Genomic DNA, 17,802 nt, shown 5'->3' on the forward strand with positions numbered 1-17,802 from the left:
ACGGGGGCCCAGAGGAGGTTCTGGAATCCTCCAGCATGTTCCCCATGGAGCCTTCCTCTGACATCAGCCTGTGCTGTGCTCCTGCTTCCGTCCAGCGCAGCGGAGTGGGGAAGGGCAGGCTCCTGGGACGCTTGGGGCTTCGGAGCTGAGGCTGCCTGGGACACGGAGGGGCCACGAGGAGTGACCCCTGGGTATATGGGGTCCGTAGCCCGGTGGCAGGGGCTGGTTAGGGGCGAGGGGGAGGGGTTCTGTTAGAGGTGTTGACCTGAGGTGTCCCGCCAACATTCACAGCTCACTCCGTGAGTTCTGGGCCCATGGAGCTGCTACTGCTGCTATTCCCATTTTGTGGATGGAGACACTGAGGGCCCAGGGCAAGGCCCACCGGTCCCCCCTCACAGTGAATGGCGTGCTGGCTAACTCTAGGACACGGGGCGCCGTGTGCGTCTGAGGGTGACAGGGGCGGGGGGGTGGGGGCGGCCTCATCCTCCTTCCCTCCCTTGGCCGCGGCAAGGTCCGGAGATCACGGATGAGCTGGTGCGGGTTCTGCGCCGACGCCTGGACGAGGCCACGCTGGACGTCATCACCGTCATGCTGGTCCGGAACTGCAAGCTGACGCCCGCCGACGTGGAGGTCAGCTCGCTCCCCGGGCCCAGCCCTCCTCCGGCCCGTGGGGAAAAGCCGCTCTGGCCCTGACTCCCCTCCCCGACCCCCAGTTCATCCAGCCCCCCGGAAGCCTCCCCTCCGAGGTGCTGCACCTGGCCCTGCCCACCTCCTGCCGGCCCTGGCTCCCGGCCCTGGCCTGGTACCTGAGGCAGAACCTGCTCATCTTCCTGCACTCCCCCAAGTACACCGACAGCAACAGCCGGAACCACTTCCAGGTGCGAGTCCACCCCCCCACACACAGCCGGCTCCCCTGGACTGTGAACGCTTTCACCTGCCGCCCCAAATCTGGGTCTGCCTCTGGACCTGTCCCCTGCCCGCACCTGTACTCGGTCCCTGTGTCTTCCGGTGTTCTGGGCTACCTGCCCCCCCACACACACACATACCAGAACACCACGCCGCCCCTGGTGTGCATGTGTAAGTGCCCTGTGGTCCTTCTCTCCCCAGCATCCTCTCCCACCGCCGGGTGGCCTTCCCGACCTGGACATCTACTTATATAACAAGCCCGGGGGACAGGGCACTGGGGGCAAAGGTACGGTGTCTCGGGGGTGGCGGGCCTGAGAAGAAGAGGGCCAGGGGGCAGGAGGTGGCAGCCCGGGCTGAGCCTTCCCGCGGATGTCCGCCCAGGGGTCGCCTGCATCACGCTCGCCTTTGTGGACGAGAGAGGAGCCCCCATCTCCCTGGCTCCGTGGACACCCCCTCCTCTGGGGTCCCTGGACCCTCTGCAGGAGGAGGACTTTGAGCAGCTGACCCAGGTCACTCGCTGCCCACTCGGGGCAGACAGTCCTCCAGGTGGGTCGGAGGGTGGGGCTGCCCCGCCAGCGCCCTGGGGGTGAGGGGCATCTTCAGGTGACACCCCCACCCCCACCCCCACCCCCGCTTCCTCTAGCCCAGAGCGGGGCCCCGCGGCTCCGCCTGGACGTGTGGGAGAAGGGCAACATCAGCATCGTGCAGCTGGAGGAGAAGCTGCGGGGGGCGGCCCGCCAGGCGCTGGCCGACGCCGTCCTGGAGCTGCAGCTGCTCCCCGCCCCGCTCTGCTCAGAGGACACCCCCCCGGGTAAGGGCCGGGCCACGCCGTGGACACCGGGGGAGGACGGCCCCCGCGGGCAGCCCTGCCCTTTCCACGTGGGCCTGGCTCGTGTGGCACAGGGATGGGTATTCGGGACGGGGCACTGCAGTGTCCACCACCGTCCACAGGAAGTCTCCGGAGCGGGTCCCTGGAAGCCAAGAGCCCCGCCTGCCGGGCGAGCACCTTCCCCCCCGGACCCGGCCCTGGCCCCGGCGAGCCTGTGACTCCCCCCAGCAAAGCTGGTCGCCGGAGCTTCTGGGACATGCTGGTAACGGAGCAGGGGCGGCGGCGGTCAGCTTGGCCTCTGCCTCCTCGTGGCCCCCTCAAACCCTGCCCAGGTTTCTTCTCTGCAGCGGGGCGGCTGGGAGGCCACGCCTGGCAGTGCTCGGGGCTCAGGGTCTCCTCCTGGTCGAATGCGCGGGGACCACTCCCAGCAACAGGCAGGGGGTTCTTGGGCCCCCACACGTGAAGCTTGCGCTCTGGCCCTTTGAGACTGCTCCCCAGCACCCCGCCCGCCAACCTCCTTTCTCGTGAAAATGCCCCGTCCCTGGCCCAGAGTCCACGGGCCACAGCAGTTCTGGCCGGGGAGAGGCCCTTTCTGCCGGGTCAGTGCCGCTCATTCATTTCTTCTCATCAGAGACTGGGCTTGGACCAGTGAGGAAACAGGCCCCTCCAGGGCTCCCCGGTCAGCCTCGGGGGAAGCCGGGCCTGGCCTGGCTCTTCTGCCTCCTCTGGCTTAATTCTCACTGCACAGTGCCCCTCCATGCCTGACTCCCCCCCCCCCCCGCCTTCTTCCCGTATCCCCTCCTCACTCGCCGCCTTGCCCTCCAGAGCAAAACAGAGTGTGGGGACTTGGGCTCCCCCAAAACAACGGATGACATTGTCCTGGATCGGCCCGAAGACACCCGGGGCCGGAGGCGCCACAAAACGGAAAATGTTCGGACGCCCGGTGGAACCGAGCGGGCCCCCGGCCCGGATGCCGGGGCCCAGAGGCCAAAGTGAGCCTGAATTGTGTCTCGTCGGGAGGGTGTGGCGTGGCCTCACCAGGGGGTCCTGGGCGGCTGCGGCCAAGTGTCCTGGGCGTTACAGATGGTCTTGCTCCTTCTGTCTCTCAGACGCCGAACTACGCAGCTCGAGGAGGGCGAGGCGGGGACCCTGCAGCCCGTGTTCGCTCACGTCGCTCAGCGCTGGATGGAGTTCATGGTCCAGATCGGTGAGCGCCCGCCCCGCTCTCCCGGCCCTGCCCCTGTGCCCGCGGGCGGCCCGCAGCCCGCCCCACCGGGTGCCTCTGCCCCGCTTCCAGGCTGTGCCTCCGTGTCCAAGAGCTCCACCCACATGGTGTCGCGCTTCCTCCTGCCGTCCATCCTGGCCGAGTTCACCGCCCTGGTCACCTCCATGGCCGGGGACACCAGTGTCCGTGTCTTCGAGCAGCACCTGTGAGTTCCACGCCGCAGGGAGGCCACGGCGGAGAGGCAGGGCCGGGCGTGACGGGTGGAGACCAGGAGCTGCCAGGCGTGGTCTGCAGTGTGCCCTCCCTCCCCTAGGGGTCCAGAGCCCGCGGTCTTCAGCCCCTGTTCCCTGGGACAGCTGGGCCCCACTCCCCACCCGGCTGCCCAGCGGCACCTGCTGCTCCTGGGGAGGAACTTCCTGCAGTGGAGGCGACCGACCCAGCAGGGTGAGGGCCTGGGTTGGGGGGTGCGGGGCGCAGGGGAGGGGCCTCTGTCCCCTCAGGGCCTCCCTCCCGGCCCCTCACTCTGCTGCGCTCCTCCCCACTGCCCTGCAGCTGCCAAAACCATGCAGCGCTTCGAGCCTGGCAGCGACGGCAACTCGGGGCGAAATGCTCCCCGACAGAGGTTCTTGCTGCTGGAGGTGGTGGACAAGAAGGTAGACAGGGGACCGGGACCGCCAGGAGCTGGTGGTGGGCGGCAGGGGTGGGGGGGGGAGCCGCTGGACCCCGCTGACCCCGAGCCTGACTCCCAGCTGCAGCTGCTGACTTACAACTGGGCTCCCGACCTGGGTGCGGCGCTGGGCCGCGCGCTGGGCCGCCTGGTGCAGTGGCAGAACGCTCGCGCCCACCTCATCTTCTGCCTGCTCAGCCAGAAGCTCGGCCTCTTCCACCACTACGGGCAGCTGGACTTCCCCGTGCGGGATGAGAAGGTGCCGCTGCCCTGCCCTCTCGTGCGGGGGTCCGGGGGCTCGGCGGTACCGGCTCGGACGCGAGGGTGGGGACCGGCAGGGAGCAGAGCCCGTGCCCAGGGAGTCGGGGGTGGGGGGACTCCGGGGGTAGGGCCCATGCGCTCACTGAGAGGCTCCGTCTCCCTCAGGACCCGAACCCCTTCCTCCTGCCCAGCATGGAAGCCGAGACCCTCATCCGGAGCGCCAGCCCCCCGCTGAGCCGTGAGCAGGGCCGGCTGGGGGGGTCCTCTCGGGGTGGGGGCTCCCTCGCCCTGGACACGTTCCCCTTCGACGAGACCCTGAGGGACATCACCGCTGCTCGCCCCAGCTCCTCACTGGGCCCCGCGCCCCGGCCCCCCGACCCCGTCACCTACCATGGACAGCAGTTCCTGGAGATTAAGATGGCTGAGCGCAGAGGTGAGGACACTGGGCGGGGGGCAGGGGGGCCGGGGCGCCCCTGCGGTGTCTGTGGCGTGGGGCTGTCACTGTCCCCTCCGTCCCCAGAGCTGGAACGGCAGATGAAGATGGAGAACCTGTTCGTGACCTGGCAGCAGCGCTCAGCCCCGGCCAGCATGCCCATCAGCGTGAGTGCCTGCCCCCCACCCCCTTGGCCCGCAGCCTGGCCTGGCCCCCCATCCAGTGCTGGCTCTCACTGCCCCTCCCCTGCCAGGCCAGCGAGCTGGAGACCCTGAAGCAGTCCTCACGCCTGGTGCATTACTGTGCCACGGCCCTGCTCTTCCACCCGGCCGCCTGGCTGCACGGCCCACCCGAGCCCTCGGCGCCCCCCGAGGGCCAGGTAAGGCTGTCGCTCCCCGGTTCCGCCCTCTGCCCCCCACCCCCCCGAGGCTGACAGCCTCCAGTGCCTAGAGCCTTCTCATCCCCCTCTCCACAGCGGCGGCGCCCCGAGTCAGGCTCTGGCAACCGAGAAGCCCCCGGCGGCTCTGAGCCCTCCGATGCCACCCCACCCGGCCCGCGTGAGGAGCCGTGGCTGAAGGACCTGAGCCTGGCTTTCCTGCAGCAGTACGTGCAGTACCTGCAGAGCGTGGGCTTCGTGCTGGTGCCGCTGCGACCCCCCCTCACCCGCCCGCAGGTACGGCCCTCCCCTCGGGAGACCTCAGCACACACGCGGGCGCGTGCCATCACTCCACATGTGGCCTGGAACTCTCCACCGCGTCAGGACATGCAACCGTGCACCGACTCACCTAACTCAGCCAGTGCTTCCGACTCTCTCTCTCTCTCTCTCTCTCTCTCTCTCTCTCTCTCTCACACACACACACACACACACACACACACACCCTGCCATCAGGATACACAACCAGGTACCGACTCACTGAACTCAGCCAGTGCTTCCGACTCTCTCTCTCTCTCTCTCTCTCTCTCTGTCTCTCTCTCTCTCTCACACACACACACACACACACACACACACACACACACACCCTGCCATCAGGACACACAACCAGGTACCGACTCACTGAACTCAGCCAGTGCTTCCATCACACACACACACACACACACACACACACACACACACACACACACACACCCTGGATGTGGACTGGGGACAGCTGCAGGTTCCGCATCAGAATGATTATCCTGGTGAATCTTCACCTCTCCTGAACTTTTACATCGTTACCAGCCCAGGAGCGACTTCTCCTCACGAAGCCAGTTGTCTGTCTGCCTAGGGGCTTCTGCTTGGGTCCCCTGGCCTCAGTGTCCCTGGCCTATTCTGCCCTTCCAATATCCTCAGAACCCAGAAACAGCTCCAGAGTTGGAAAGCCACCTTTCCCATTCCGTGTCACCCCTCAAGCCCCCTTTGCTCTCAAATCGCCCTGCTCTCAGCATCTTGGACCCCAGTCCCTTCCCAGGGCTGTCTGGGGAAGTGTCTGTTCACAAGACAGGTTGCACTGAGTCTCCACATCTGTGAGTTCAGCTTGGCGTTTTTTTCTTTCTGTGTTTTTTTTTTCCCCTCTTTTGGGTCACACCTGGCGATGCACAGGTGTTCCTCCTGGTGGTACTCAGTGGACCATATAAGATGCTGGGAATCGAACCCGGGTCGGCCGAGTGCAAGGCAAACGCCCTCCCCACTGTGCTGTCTCTCTAGTCCCTTCTTTCTGTTTTTAAACTAGTGAGCAGAGCCTTGTCAGAGCAGTTAGCGAAAGCTGCTTTTTGCTTTTTCCATGTGTTTTGTATTTTTGGCCACACCCTGCTATGCTCAAGACTTACTCCTGGCTTTGTACTCAAGAACTACTCCTGGCAGTACACTGTGGACCATATGTGGTGCCAGATATCAAGACAGAATTGGCTGCATTTGGGCCAGAGTGATAGCACGGTGTTTGCTTTGCATGTGGCCAACCTGGGTTCAACCCCCGCCATCCCATATAGTCCCCTGAGCATCACCATGTGTGACTCCAGAAGCTAAAAAAATGTGAAAGGTCAGCTGCATTCAAGGCCAGCCCCTTAATTCCTGTGTGGTGTCTCCAGCTCCAGAAATTTCTTTCTTTTTTTTTTTTTTTTTTGCAGTGGCATCTCCCAGACAGTGTTCAGGAGACCAGAAAGTCCCCTCCAGACGTTCCCTAGCTAGCCAGACCAGTGGTTCAATGCCAGGGCCTGAGGATGTGCCAGGGACCTCCAGGACTGTCCCCAGCAATTCTCAGGGACCTTGTGGTGCTGGGTGTTAGACTAGAGTCAGCCACATGCAAGGCCAGTGCCTTAAGCCCTGCATTATCTCTCAGCCTGTGAGTTCCTTTTTTCAAAATGCAGAACAACTGGGTTAAAAACGAAATACATTTCTAGGACAGAATCTCAAGTTAGGCCTTCTCACCAGTCTGTAACCATCACCAGTGAAGTCTTGTCACAATTTCCTGGAGGATTAAATGGGACGTTTCTTCCCCTCAGAGACACACACACACACACACACACACACACACACAGAGTTAAGTGGTGCGATACTTCTTACACGATTAAATGGTGGGACACCACACACGCGCGCGCGCACACCCACTCAGACCCCTCTGCAGAGTTCCATTGCTCTGTGTGAGCCCACTGCCCTTCTTTTTTGTCCTTCGTGGTCCCTCCTTGAACCCCAGCAGGCCTCTGGAATGTTGAAACTGCTGTTCCCCCCCCTCAGAAGAGAGCCCCTTTCCGCTTGAGGGAAGCGTCTAGGCAGGCATCGGCCTTCTTTTTGGGCTTTCCTCATAGAGGTCTTAGACGTTCCTGTTTCCGGTGTGTCCCAGACGCAGAGCAGCCTCTCCCGCCTTCATTCCCCACCCCACCCCCACCCCCACCCCAGCTTCCCACTGCGCCCACCCGGCTTGCACGACCCTGAAGGCAGCGGCTGCTGTACGTGATCAGCCTGGATTCCACTCGCTGCCTCGCCACTTGGTGCCCGCGGTGCCCGGTGCAGGCTCTCTCCTCGAGGTCTGTGTGCTCTGCTGCTGAGCAGAGCAGGTGCCGTGCACGGACCTATCAAGGGTGCCCACCGCATCCTCTTCCTTCTCTGTCTCTGTAGCACCAGCCGGCTGCGGGCCATGGCCATCCTCGGAACAGAGGGTCGCGGCTCCTTCTCCTGCCCCAAAACCAAGACTGACGGGAGCCCCAAGGTAGTGTGCCACAGACCTTCTCCACAGTGAAATTGGTGATGTCGCTGCTGCCCGGGTCCTGGATTCCTCCCCCAGGCCCGAGAGCGTGACCTGCATCCCACCCCCTGCAGCCAGGAACCTGGGGGGCCTTCCTCCTGGCTGGCACCCCCCAGCCTCCCCGTTGAGCCCGTCTCTCCTTTCTTCAGAGCACTGGCTCTCCGGTCACCACCTACCACCTGCAGCGGGCACTGCCCGGGGGCATCATCCTCATAGAGCTGACCTTCCAGGTGAGCGGGAGGGGCACTGTGGGGGGGGGGGGGCACCCTGCCTCTCGCCTGCCCGCCTGACCGCATCTTTGCCCTCTCCCCAGGGCTGTTACTTCTGTGTCAAACAGTTTGCCTTGGAGTGTTCCCGGATCCCCATGGGACAAGCTGTCAACTCTCAGGTAGGTGGTAGAGATGGGGGACCCTGGAGGTCTCGGGCATTGTCCTCACACCCCTGGTGTGCTCGGCCCATAGGAGTGATGCCTGAATAGGGCCCAGTGATGATCCCTTACAGGGGACCAGCAAGCTCAGAGGCCACTGCAGTACCAGCCGGCCTCCTGCAGGCTCAGAGCTTGGAGGGCACCAGGCTGTCCCTCACAGTGGCCACACCCAGTGGTCACCCCCTAGTCGGTTAGGCAGAGAACAGTCTAGCATGACTTTGCGCTGGCCACCTGACCCAACCGAGAGCTGGTCCTAGTGAGACGGTGCCCGTCCAGATACCGGCACTTGGGCCGAGGGTCTCAGGAGCACTCAGAGTGAGTGGGAGGGACGGGTGGAGCCCCAAGAGGTTCTCTGTCGGGTAGCCGCGCCTGTCACATGTAGGTTCTGGGAGACCAAACTCGGACAGGACCCAGCGTCCCCTCCCAGCAGAGACAGACCCTTCTCAGAGCCACGTAGCGTCCACCCCTGGGTGATCGCCTTTGACTTGGTGTGAAAACCAAGTTACAGGGTAGTGGAGCTGGTAGGAAGGGGGAGTGTGTGCAGGGGCCGGCCAGTGCCAGAGCCTCCACGGGGAGCGTGGACGGCAGGTGGTGAAGCAGCCCCCCGCCCCCACCCCGGCCGTTCCAGCTGCTGGAGTCCCTCTGGCTTCCAGCCTGACCCTCTTTCCCTCTTATCTAATCTCTGCTTCTACTTAGATTTCTAAATTGCTTCATTGTTGCAATTGCGTGTTAGGCTTCAAGTACCTCCACTAAGTACAAAGGAGAGCTCCTTCTGCAGTCCAAACGAGAAATCGGTTCCTGGAGATGAAGTGGCCCCTGGGCACATAGTCGGTAGCACTCCAAGGTGGAAATCCGGGTTTCCGGGGGCTCATCCTTGGTCCTTTCGGGCTAGCATGCTGCCTCTGGCCTTATGAAGACCCTGATGATTCTGGTTCGGTGTTTTGGTTTGTTTGGGGGCCACACCCAATGATAAGCAGGGGTTTCTTCTGGTTCTGCTCTCGGGACTCACCCTGGAGGTGCTCGGGGGACCATATGGGATGCTGGGAATGGAACCCAGGTTGGCCATATGCAGGGCAGACACCCTTCCTGCTGTACTGTCACTCCGGCCCCAGACCTTTATGACTCTGAAACAGAGAAGTGGTCATTTGTCTGGGACACACAGCTCCTCTGCCCCCTGGGCTGGTGCTGCTTCGTCCGCCATTCTTTCCTCCCTGGGAACTCTGTCCAGTGCCACATCCCCGCACCCCACACCAGCTGTTCCCCCTCGCTCCAGGCAATGCCGTGTCCACCGAGAGGAGTGCCGGCTCCATGCCCTGGCCTCCTTTCTCCCTCCATCCCGGCTTTGTCCACTCAGTCACGGCCCAAGTAGAGGAGGCCCGCCCCGGCCTAGCCTTGGCAGGATTCCCAGGCGGAGCTTTATGAGTGAGTCGGCATTTGCTGGCTTTGGGGATCAGGGAGAGCGCTCCAGGCAAACAGTACCAGGGTGCGGAGGGAGGACAGTGTCGTGTTCTCGAGCAGAACAGGTAGTGCGCTGGGAAGAGGGGGCTGGGGAGCCAGGAAGGGGCCAGGCACATGACTCACGGTGACGCCACACGCCGTCCTCTGACGTGCTGTGGACCCCTCTCTCGCTGCCCCATTTCCTGGTTCGATTCCCAGCATCCCAGAGGGTCCCCCCGAGCACCGCCAGGAGTAATTCCTCCTGAGCGCATGAGCCAGGAGTAACCCCTGTGCGTCGCCGGGTGTGACCCAAAAAGCAAAAAAAAAAAGAGGCAGAGGTGAGGTGCCGGGCAGTGCCGCCCCTCACCGTCCTGTGCGCCCGCCCCGCAGCTGTCCATGCTGTTCACGGAGGAGTGCGACAAGGTGCGGGACCTGATGCACGTGCACTCGTTCAGCTACGACTTCCACCTGCGCCTCGTGCACCAGCACGTGCTGGGCACCCACCCAGCCCTGCGCCACGGGTACCACCTCACCACCTTCCTGCACCACTTCCTGGCCCACCACCCCGACGGGCCCCACTTTGGCCGCAATCACATTTACCAAGGTGGGTGCCAAGGGCGAGCCAGAGAACAGGCCAGAGCCCAGCGGGCACCCGACCGTGGGCGCGGCCAGCCGCCACGTCGCACTCAGACACCGTCTTCCGGTCTTCAGGCTGTCTGTGTCGGAACTGTGGGTCTCGGCCCGCGCCCTGTGTTTGTCCTGGGCCCCTCCGTCCCCACCCCTTGTCCTACAGCGACTCCCCTGAGCCTGTCCTCGAGAGCCCTGAGGAGGCCACCCCCCTGGCCCCTCCAGATCACAGTCTGCTCCAGGCTCTCATCACTTGCCCGCAGGGACCCTGGAGCTCCCCACGCCCCTCATCGCTGCCCACCAGCTGTACAACTACGTGGCCGACCATGCCAGCTCCTACCACATGAAGCCGCTGCGCATGGCCCGGCCCGGGGGCCCAGAGCAGAATGAGTATGCCCTGGTGTCAGCGTGGCACAGGTACAGTGGGCACGGGCGCGGGCACACCTGCAGGAGACCACCCTTGGTGGGTAGAAGGGGCCAGGGCCGGCTGCTCTGGCACCTCAGGGTTGACCTCCCCCTGCCCAGCTCTGGTTCCTACCTGGACTCGGAGGGACTTCGCCACCAGGACGACTTCGACGTCTCTCTGCTCGTCTGTCACTCGGCTGCGCCCTTCGAGGAGCAAGGAGAGGCCGAGCGGCATGTCCTACGGTCAGCGGGTCCCCCGCCCTGGCCGCGTCTGTCCTCCACCTCTCTCCGCCCCAGCCTGGGGAGGGTCCCGCTGTGGCCACCACCGCACCCGTCTCCCTCCCTGCAGGCTGCAGTTCTTCGTGGTGCTCACCAGCCAGCGTGAGCTCTTCCCCAGACTCACAGCAGACATCCGCCGCTTCCGGAAGCCCCCCAGGCTACCTCCGGAACCAGAGGCGACTGGGACCTCTGCCGGGAGCCCTGGGGAGGCCCCGGGCGTTGGTCTGGGCCCCGGACCGGCTCCCATGTTCCCCCCTCTGGCTGCAGAGGTGGGCGTCGCACGGGCGAGGCTGGCCCAGCTGGTGCGGCTGGCTGGGGGGCACTGCCGACGGGACACCCTCTGGAAGCGCCTCTTCCTGCTCGAGCCACCGGGGCCTGATCGGCTGCGGCTCGGGGGGCGCCTGGCCCTGGCCGAGCTGGAGGAGCTCCTAGAAGCGGTTCATGCCAAATCCATCGGGGACATTGACCCCCAGCTGGTGAGAGGCTGGGGTGGGTGCAGGGAGTCCCCTGGGTGACCCAGGCAGAGTGTGCGGGGTCTCCGGGGGCTTGGACTGCATGTCAGGGCCTGTGGCCCCTCCCCCAGGACTGCTTCCTGTCCATGACGGTCTCCTGGTACCAGAGTCTCATCAAGGTTCTCCTAAGCCGCTTTCCCCAGAGCTGTCGCCATTTCCAGAGCCCAGACCTGAGCACTCAGTACCTGGTAAGTGCTTCTGGACCCTTCTGTGAGAGGGGAGACAGCAGAACCCTCCTCAGACATGGCAGGTTGTCCCCAAGCCAGGCCAGGGAGGCTGCCCACAGGTGCACGAACATGTCTTGGCCAGAGCCTAGAGGCCGACTGAGGACTTAGCACAGACACGCTGACAGAGCCCCTGCGGGCTCCAGGCTGGAGGTCTTACAAGCCTGTCACCCCAAACCCATAGGGGCACCCGGGAGACCCGCCCAGCCCTACTGACTGTAGTGGTAGAGTGCGGTGCTGGAAAGGGGGGTACAGACCCCACTGATATCGGGTGCATAAGTGAGGGAACCACGAGGCGATGGAGTAGGCCCAGTCTAGGCTGCCAGAGAAGACTCAAGACGGAGGGAGTTGGACCATGACGGGCTCGTGCAGCTGCTGGTGGGAAGAGCAGGGTCGGGGGTGAAGGGTCATCTGGAGCAGCCCAGACACATAGAACTAGGAGGACACAACTGGGAGCTGGGGTGGTGGCGGGCATGGATCCAGGCGAGGTGATGAGACTGAGGACCCCAGGACCCCGGGCAGTCTGGGAAGTCTGTGTCCATGGGGGATTGGAGCTCAGGGCAGAGATGGAGGTCCCAGGGACTGGACTGATAGCACAGCGGGTAGGGCGTTTGCCTTGCACGCAGCCCGACCCGGATTTGATTCCCAGCATCCCATATGGTCCCCTGAGCATGGCCAGGAGTAATTCCTGAGTGCATGAACCAGGAGTAACCCCTGTGCATCACTGGGTGTGACCCAAAAAAGCAAAAACAACCACCACCAAAACAAACAAACAAACAAACAAAAAAACAGAGATGGAGGTCCCAGAAGTAGAAGAAATGGCCGAGGCCCAGCTGGGCGTTAGGGGCAGGCCTCAGAGACAGTGCCAGGGGAATCGCGCAAGAGAAGCCCCAAGGCAGGATGCCAGGAGAGTCATGTCCCTAGATTTAGAACTCGGCACAGCCAGCCCAGTGCAGGGCCTGCCCATAGAAGACGCTGGAACCTGGCCGACAAGCACCCCTCACCCTGCGAGGCTCAGTGGGAGACAGGTGTGGGAGGGAGGCACCATCCAGGCTCCCCCATGGCCGAGCCGGCCTCACTGCCCGCCCGGCTGCTTGTCTGCCACAGGTTGTGCTGAATCAGAAGTTCACTGACTGCTTCGTGCTCGTCTTTCTGGACTCCCACTTGGGGAAGATGGTGAGAACAGGGTCCACCTGGTAGTGGTGGGGGGGGGGGCGATACCCCTGTGCTACACCTTCAATCAAACCTTCTGAGGTCGGGGTTTGCAGTCTTCTCGGGGCAGCCTGGCCCCCGTGAGCACCCCCGTCGCCTCAGCACGGCACCCCGTGTTCCTCACAGTCGCTGACGGTGGTTTTCCGAGAGCCCTTCCCAGTCCAGCCCCAGGACAGTGAGAGCCCCCCAGCCCAGCTGGTCTCCACCTACCACCACCTGGAGTCCGTCATCAACACAGCCTGCTTCACCCTCTGGACCCGCCTCCTCTGAGTTCCTCCACTCCCGGACTGACCACGCCGCCCACTTCAAGCGGCCACGGCAGAGCAGGCCCGACACTTGGGACACTGAGAGCTCAGTGACATCTCTCGGCCTGGCAGCCGGGGGCTGCCCTCCCCAAACTCACAGCCCAGCACGCTGGAGGGTCAGATCAGTTCTTCTCAGCCACCCGACCCTTCCAGAAAGACATGCCCTCTGCCACACCAGGTGGAGCCCGGGAAGGCCACAACGTGGGCACTCGCTCCTTGGAGGGCCCTGCCCCACCTCGTTTCCCTCCAGTCTCCGTCTCCCACTTGGACTGGCCAGCTGGACGTCGCCGTGGACACGACCGTGCCTCTGAGCACCTGGGAGTACAGGCGCGTCCCCTGCTGGGCCCCTGGGTCTCAGCTGGAAATGAGGCGGTGGGCTCCGAGCTCTCCCCTTTCCACGGCAGACCCAAGGACTTGAGGGGCCCTGATCCCTTCTCCACAGGAGGGAAGTGGCCCCCAGGAGCCACAGGAACTGAAGGATTAGACACTGTGTGTCCCATTCCCCACCCCAATAACAGACACGTGCAAAGGTCCGGCCGCTTGTCTTTATTTCGGGGACTCCGGCTGCCCAGCTCACTGCCCAGGCCTGGGGTAGCCCCGCTTCTCCCAGTAGGATCGGAGCCAGCTCAGGCCCTCTGCTGTGTCTCCTGAGGAGAGAGGGGAGGCCTTGTCCGGCACCTACCCCTCCAGGGCTCCCTCCCCAGCCCGCGCCTCGGCCAGCCCCTCACCTTGAGGCCGGTACTCGCAGCCCACAAAGCCGCTGTAGCCCTCATCCTCCAGGAGTTGGAACAGGTAGGGGTAGCTCAGCTCCCCAGGGCTGTCAGGCTCCCCCCGGCCCGGCACCTGTGCCACCTGCACATGCCCTGGCGAGCGACAGATGTGGGCAGAAGTGGGCCCAGGCTCAGATCCGGGGGTAGGGCAGGGGAATGAGGGGGGAAGCAGAGCAGGGACGCAAAGGAAGGGACTCCTACCCACGATGGGCAGGAACGCCCGGATGTTCTCCGTCAGGTTCCCATCCATGATCTGCCAGTGGAATAGGTCCTGGCACGGAGAATCCCGGTCAGGGACGCTCCGGGCCCCCCACTCTTCCCAGACCCGGGGGTGCTTTCCTCCCTCCCACTCACCATTTGTAACTGGAGGTTGGGTCTTCCGACCTTCTGTAAAATGGCAGCCGCTGGCAGAGAAACCGGGATGGGCCGTGAGACCCAGGGACCACACAAGAACCAAAGGGCAGGAGGGACCACAGGGGCGGGGAGGGGAGGGGGGTGTCCTACCCTGCTGGGGCGTATCCAGGAAATATCGGGGGTCTGTGACACGGGTGTTGATGGGCTCCAGCAGTCCCACGAGGTTCTCCTAGTGCCCCATCGGATCCGTGACCAGAGGGTTCCCCACATCTCTGTCTCCCATCAGGCCGGGACCAGTCCCACTGAGCCCGGCAGGCTCCAAGCCTGCACCTCCGTTTCATCTCAGTTTCGACCACACGTGCACGTCCTCAGCACACATTCATGTGTTCCTTCTTGCGGTCTCACCTGAGCCAGAACCCCAGCGGCGTGCTTCAGGTTCTCCAGGAACACCGCCTCCATCTCACCCCTGACAGCCGCTGCATCAGCCCCCTGGGGCACTCGGCCGGCCATCAGGTGAATCCTGGTGGGGGAAGAGGCGCCAGGGGGCGCTGTGCAGCCCGTGGGTGCTGAGGGGACCCTCAGTCCCCGTGCGCATCTCTCCCAGCTGCCCCCTCTCCCTTCTGCACCACCTGGCCAGTTCTCAGGTCTCCTCAGGCCTCTCCCCGCACCCCCACATCTTTGGGGGGGTCATCTTCCTGTCTCCACACTTAGCCTCTGGCACCTTGTCCTTTTGTTCGAGAGCCACACCCAAGGATGCTCGGGGGCTACTCCTGGCTCTGCACTAAGGAATTCAGATGGGGGGGGGGGATGGAACCGTGTGTGCAAGGCCAGCGCCGGACCCCTGTGCCTTTAACCTGCCTCTCCCCTGACCCTTCACAGCCAGTACTGCAGGCACGAAGGCTCAGCTTTTAAAGCCTGGGTTTCCCTGCCTGGGCTCTCCCCCTGGCGGGTTCCCCGGCCGCTGCATGTCCCCAGCGCTCAGCAGTCGCCCGCCGGCCAGTTCCTTCTCTGCCGCCCCGGGCTCTGCCGTTAGCGCCGCCGGGAACCGCCTCCCCTTCCCGGCCACAACCCACCCCAGCGCGCTACATCGCGGGCACCCTCCGGCCCACCCTGAACTCCGCTTGGCACGGGCAAGCGGCCTCTTGCGTGCAGCCAGGCACGAGTGCCCACTCCTCCCGCCCGCCCCTGCCGCCCGAGCCCCCGGGCCCCGCGGACCTCTGGGGGCGAGGGGCTCGGGACCGAGCCAGCAGCACTCGGGGCGCTTTCCCGAGCGCTGAGGCTCGCGGGGACCCGGTACCTGGGGCAGCCCAGCGCCTTGGCGTACAGCACGGCCTGCTCCAGGCCCTCTCGGAAGGCCGCCTGCCGCCCGGGCACGGCGCCCAGCCCCAGCTCCCCTTTCTCTCGGTCTCCTGCGGGGAGAAGGCGCTTCAGGCCCCCGCAGCCCGCGCCCCCCGCGCGGTCCCCCACCCCCACCCGCGGTGCACCCGGGGGCGTGTGGATGGACACCAGCCCTGCGCCCCGCGCCCCCCGCGCGCACTCGGGGCCGTGTGGATGGACACCAGCCGCAGCCCGGTGCCCCGCGCCCCCCGCGCGGACCTGGGGGCGTGTGGATGAGCACCAGCCGCAGCCCCCGACCCCCGCGTCCCCCTCCCGGTCCCCGCGCGCACCCGGGGCCATGTGGATGAGCACCAGCCCTGCGCCCCAAGCCCCCAGCGCGCACCCGGGGCCGTGTGGATGGACACCAGCCGCAGCCCCCGACCCCCGCGTCCCCCTCCGGGTCCCCGCGCGCACCCGGGGCCGTGTGGATGAGCACCAGCCCTGCGCCCCGTGCCCCCCGCGCGCACCCGGGGCCGTGTGGATGGACACCAGCCGCAGCCCCCGACCCCCGCGTCCCCCTCCGGGTCCCCGCGCGCACCCGGGGGCGTGTTGATGAGCACCAGCTGCAGCCCCGCGCCCCGCGCCGCGCGCGCCAGCTCCTCGGGCGGCTCCGCGTAGGGCCAGGCCACCTCGGCCGCCTCGAAGCCCGCGCGGCCCGCGGCCCGGAGGCGCGCCGGGAGCTCGCGGAGCTCGGGGAAGAGCCACGACACGTTGGCCGAGAAGCGCAGCGGGGCCATGGCCAGCGGGGACTCGCGCGGCCGGAAGACGGAAGCCGGCGGGGACGACCGGGGCGGCGGCGTGGCGGGCCGGGAGGGAGTCCGACAGGTCAGCGGGTCGGGCCTTGACGCGCAGCCGACCCGGGTCGATCCCCGGGACGCCACGGGGCCCCCGGAGCCCAGAGCCAAGAGTAAGACCGGGTGTGGCCTGAAGCACAAAAAGAAAGAAATGCATGCATGTTTTTTTAAAAAGAAAAGAGAAAGGAAAGGAGAAAGGAGAAAATGGAAGAAGAAAAAAAGAGAGAAAGAAAGAGAGAGGGAAAGAAGGAAAGAAAGAAGGAAAGGAAGGAAGGAAGGAAGGAAGGAAGGAAGGAAGGAAGGAAGGAAGGGAGGGAAGAAAAGAAAGAAAGAAAGAGAGAGAGAGAAAGAAAGAGAAAGAAAGAAAGAAAGAAAGAAAGAAAGAAAGAAAGAAAGAAAGAAAGAAAGAAAGAGGGGCTGGAGCGATAGCACAGCAGATAGGGCATTTGCCTTGCAGGCAGTCGACCTGGGTTCGATTCCCAGCATCCCATATGGTCCCCTGAGCACCGCCAGGAGTAATTCCTGAGTGCAAGGCCAGGAGTAACCTCTGTGCATCGCTGGGTGTGACCCAAAAAGCAAAAAAAAAAAAAAAAGAAAGAAAAGAAAGAAAGAAAGAGGAAGGAAGGAAGGAAGGAAAGAAGAAAAGAGAAGTGGGAGCTCAGGAAAGGGGAGAGGCCAGGTGGGGTCAGGGGCAAGGGTGGCTCTGGGGCAGGGTGGTGGGCCTAGAGAGCACCAAGAACCAGGAGCCCAGATGGGGAAAGAGCCCAGTTAAAGTGAAGGGCTGGGGTTGGAGCAATAGCACAGCGGATAGGGCATTTGCCTTGCATGGGGCCGACCCAGGTTCGATTCCCAGCATCCCACATGGTCCCCTGAGTACTGCCAGGGGTAATTCCTGAGTGCAGAACCAGAAGTAACTCCTGCACATCGCCAAGTGAGACCCAAAAAGCAAAAAAAAAAAGTGAAGGGCTGTGGACTTTCCCAGAGACTCTTCCCTCCTGAGAATAGCATCTGTTTACTATGCAACCATGTTGTGTGGCCAGATGAAGATTGTGGTAGTGGAGTTCATGCCCGCTCCAGTCAGCTTAATCAGCGGCTGAATAAATAGCAGTACTCCTACATGAAAGAAAGAAGAAAGAAAGAAAGAAAGAAAGAAAGAAAGAAAGAAAGAAAGAAAGAAAGAGAGAGAAAGAAAGAAAGGAAAGAAAGAAAGAAAGAAAGAAAGAAAGAAAGAAAGAAAGGGAAATAAAGAAAATAAAGACCGACAAACCCATTAGGGAGCTAGAGCCCGTTAACTTGCCCTTACTAGTTAGAAATGAAGCATGTCAGGCCTCAGAGACCGCTCAAAGGGGTGCCGCCATTCGTGGATAGTCTCTGGTTTGGGCATTTGCGAAGTCTCCAGCACTCCTGGCTAATGCCTATGAGCAGGTCTGGCCCCCCAGAAAAGGGAAAAAGAGCAAGAAATGTGTAGTTTTTCCTTCGGGGACACTGAGTATACTGTTACTGTGTTTGTATGACCTGCATTTTTTTTGTTGTTTTCTCT

General features: G+C 63.5%; 2 protein-coding genes across 2 annotated transcripts in view; one reads left to right on the forward strand and one right to left on the reverse strand.

Annotated features, from left to right (window-relative positions):
• Positions 1 to 13,483, forward strand: part of SZT2 (SZT2 subunit of KICSTOR complex) — a 69,828-nt gene extending 56,345 nt beyond the window's left edge. The window contains 27 exon segments of the mRNA XM_056130877.1: positions 512 to 630; positions 714 to 878; positions 1,108 to 1,192; positions 1,288 to 1,452; positions 1,550 to 1,717; positions 1,858 to 1,997; positions 2,561 to 2,727; positions 2,845 to 2,942; positions 3,033 to 3,165; positions 3,274 to 3,404; positions 3,513 to 3,613; positions 3,710 to 3,886; positions 4,054 to 4,321; positions 4,409 to 4,488; positions 4,575 to 4,700; positions 4,797 to 4,973; positions 4,975 to 4,994; positions 7,413 to 7,503; positions 7,689 to 7,769; positions 7,853 to 7,927; positions 9,794 to 10,007; positions 10,294 to 10,447; positions 10,556 to 10,678; positions 10,785 to 11,190; positions 11,298 to 11,414; positions 12,558 to 12,626; positions 12,789 to 13,483. Of these exon segments, the coding sequence (XP_055986852.1) occupies positions 512 to 630; positions 714 to 878; positions 1,108 to 1,192; positions 1,288 to 1,452; positions 1,550 to 1,717; positions 1,858 to 1,997; positions 2,561 to 2,727; positions 2,845 to 2,942; positions 3,033 to 3,165; positions 3,274 to 3,404; positions 3,513 to 3,613; positions 3,710 to 3,886; positions 4,054 to 4,321; positions 4,409 to 4,488; positions 4,575 to 4,700; positions 4,797 to 4,973; positions 4,975 to 4,994; positions 7,413 to 7,503; positions 7,689 to 7,769; positions 7,853 to 7,927; positions 9,794 to 10,007; positions 10,294 to 10,447; positions 10,556 to 10,678; positions 10,785 to 11,190; positions 11,298 to 11,414; positions 12,558 to 12,626; positions 12,789 to 12,932 (3,794 nt within the window). The 3' untranslated portion in view covers positions 12,933 to 13,483.
• Positions 13,484 to 13,500: 17 nt separating this feature from the next.
• Positions 13,501 to 16,238, reverse strand: HYI (hydroxypyruvate isomerase (putative)). Its single transcript, XM_056130878.1, has 8 exons — positions 16,007 to 16,238; positions 15,389 to 15,500; positions 14,497 to 14,611; positions 14,242 to 14,320; positions 14,092 to 14,141; positions 13,939 to 14,008; positions 13,696 to 13,830; positions 13,501 to 13,614 (listed from the first exon to the last, which is right to left on the reverse strand). Exons 1-8 carry the CDS (start codon positions 16,203 to 16,205, stop codon positions 13,541 to 13,543), a joined length of 834 nt encoding a protein of 277 aa, XP_055986853.1. The 5' UTR covers positions 16,206 to 16,238; the 3' UTR covers positions 13,501 to 13,540.
• Positions 16,239 to 17,802: the final 1,564 nt, after the last annotated feature.

The sequence above is a fragment of the Sorex fumeus genome, unplaced genomic scaffold, assembly GCF_029834395.1.
Source record: "Sorex fumeus unplaced genomic scaffold, SorFum_2.1 ptg000082l, whole genome shotgun sequence".
Classification (NCBI taxonomy): domain Eukaryota; kingdom Metazoa; phylum Chordata; class Mammalia; order Eulipotyphla; family Soricidae; genus Sorex; species Sorex fumeus.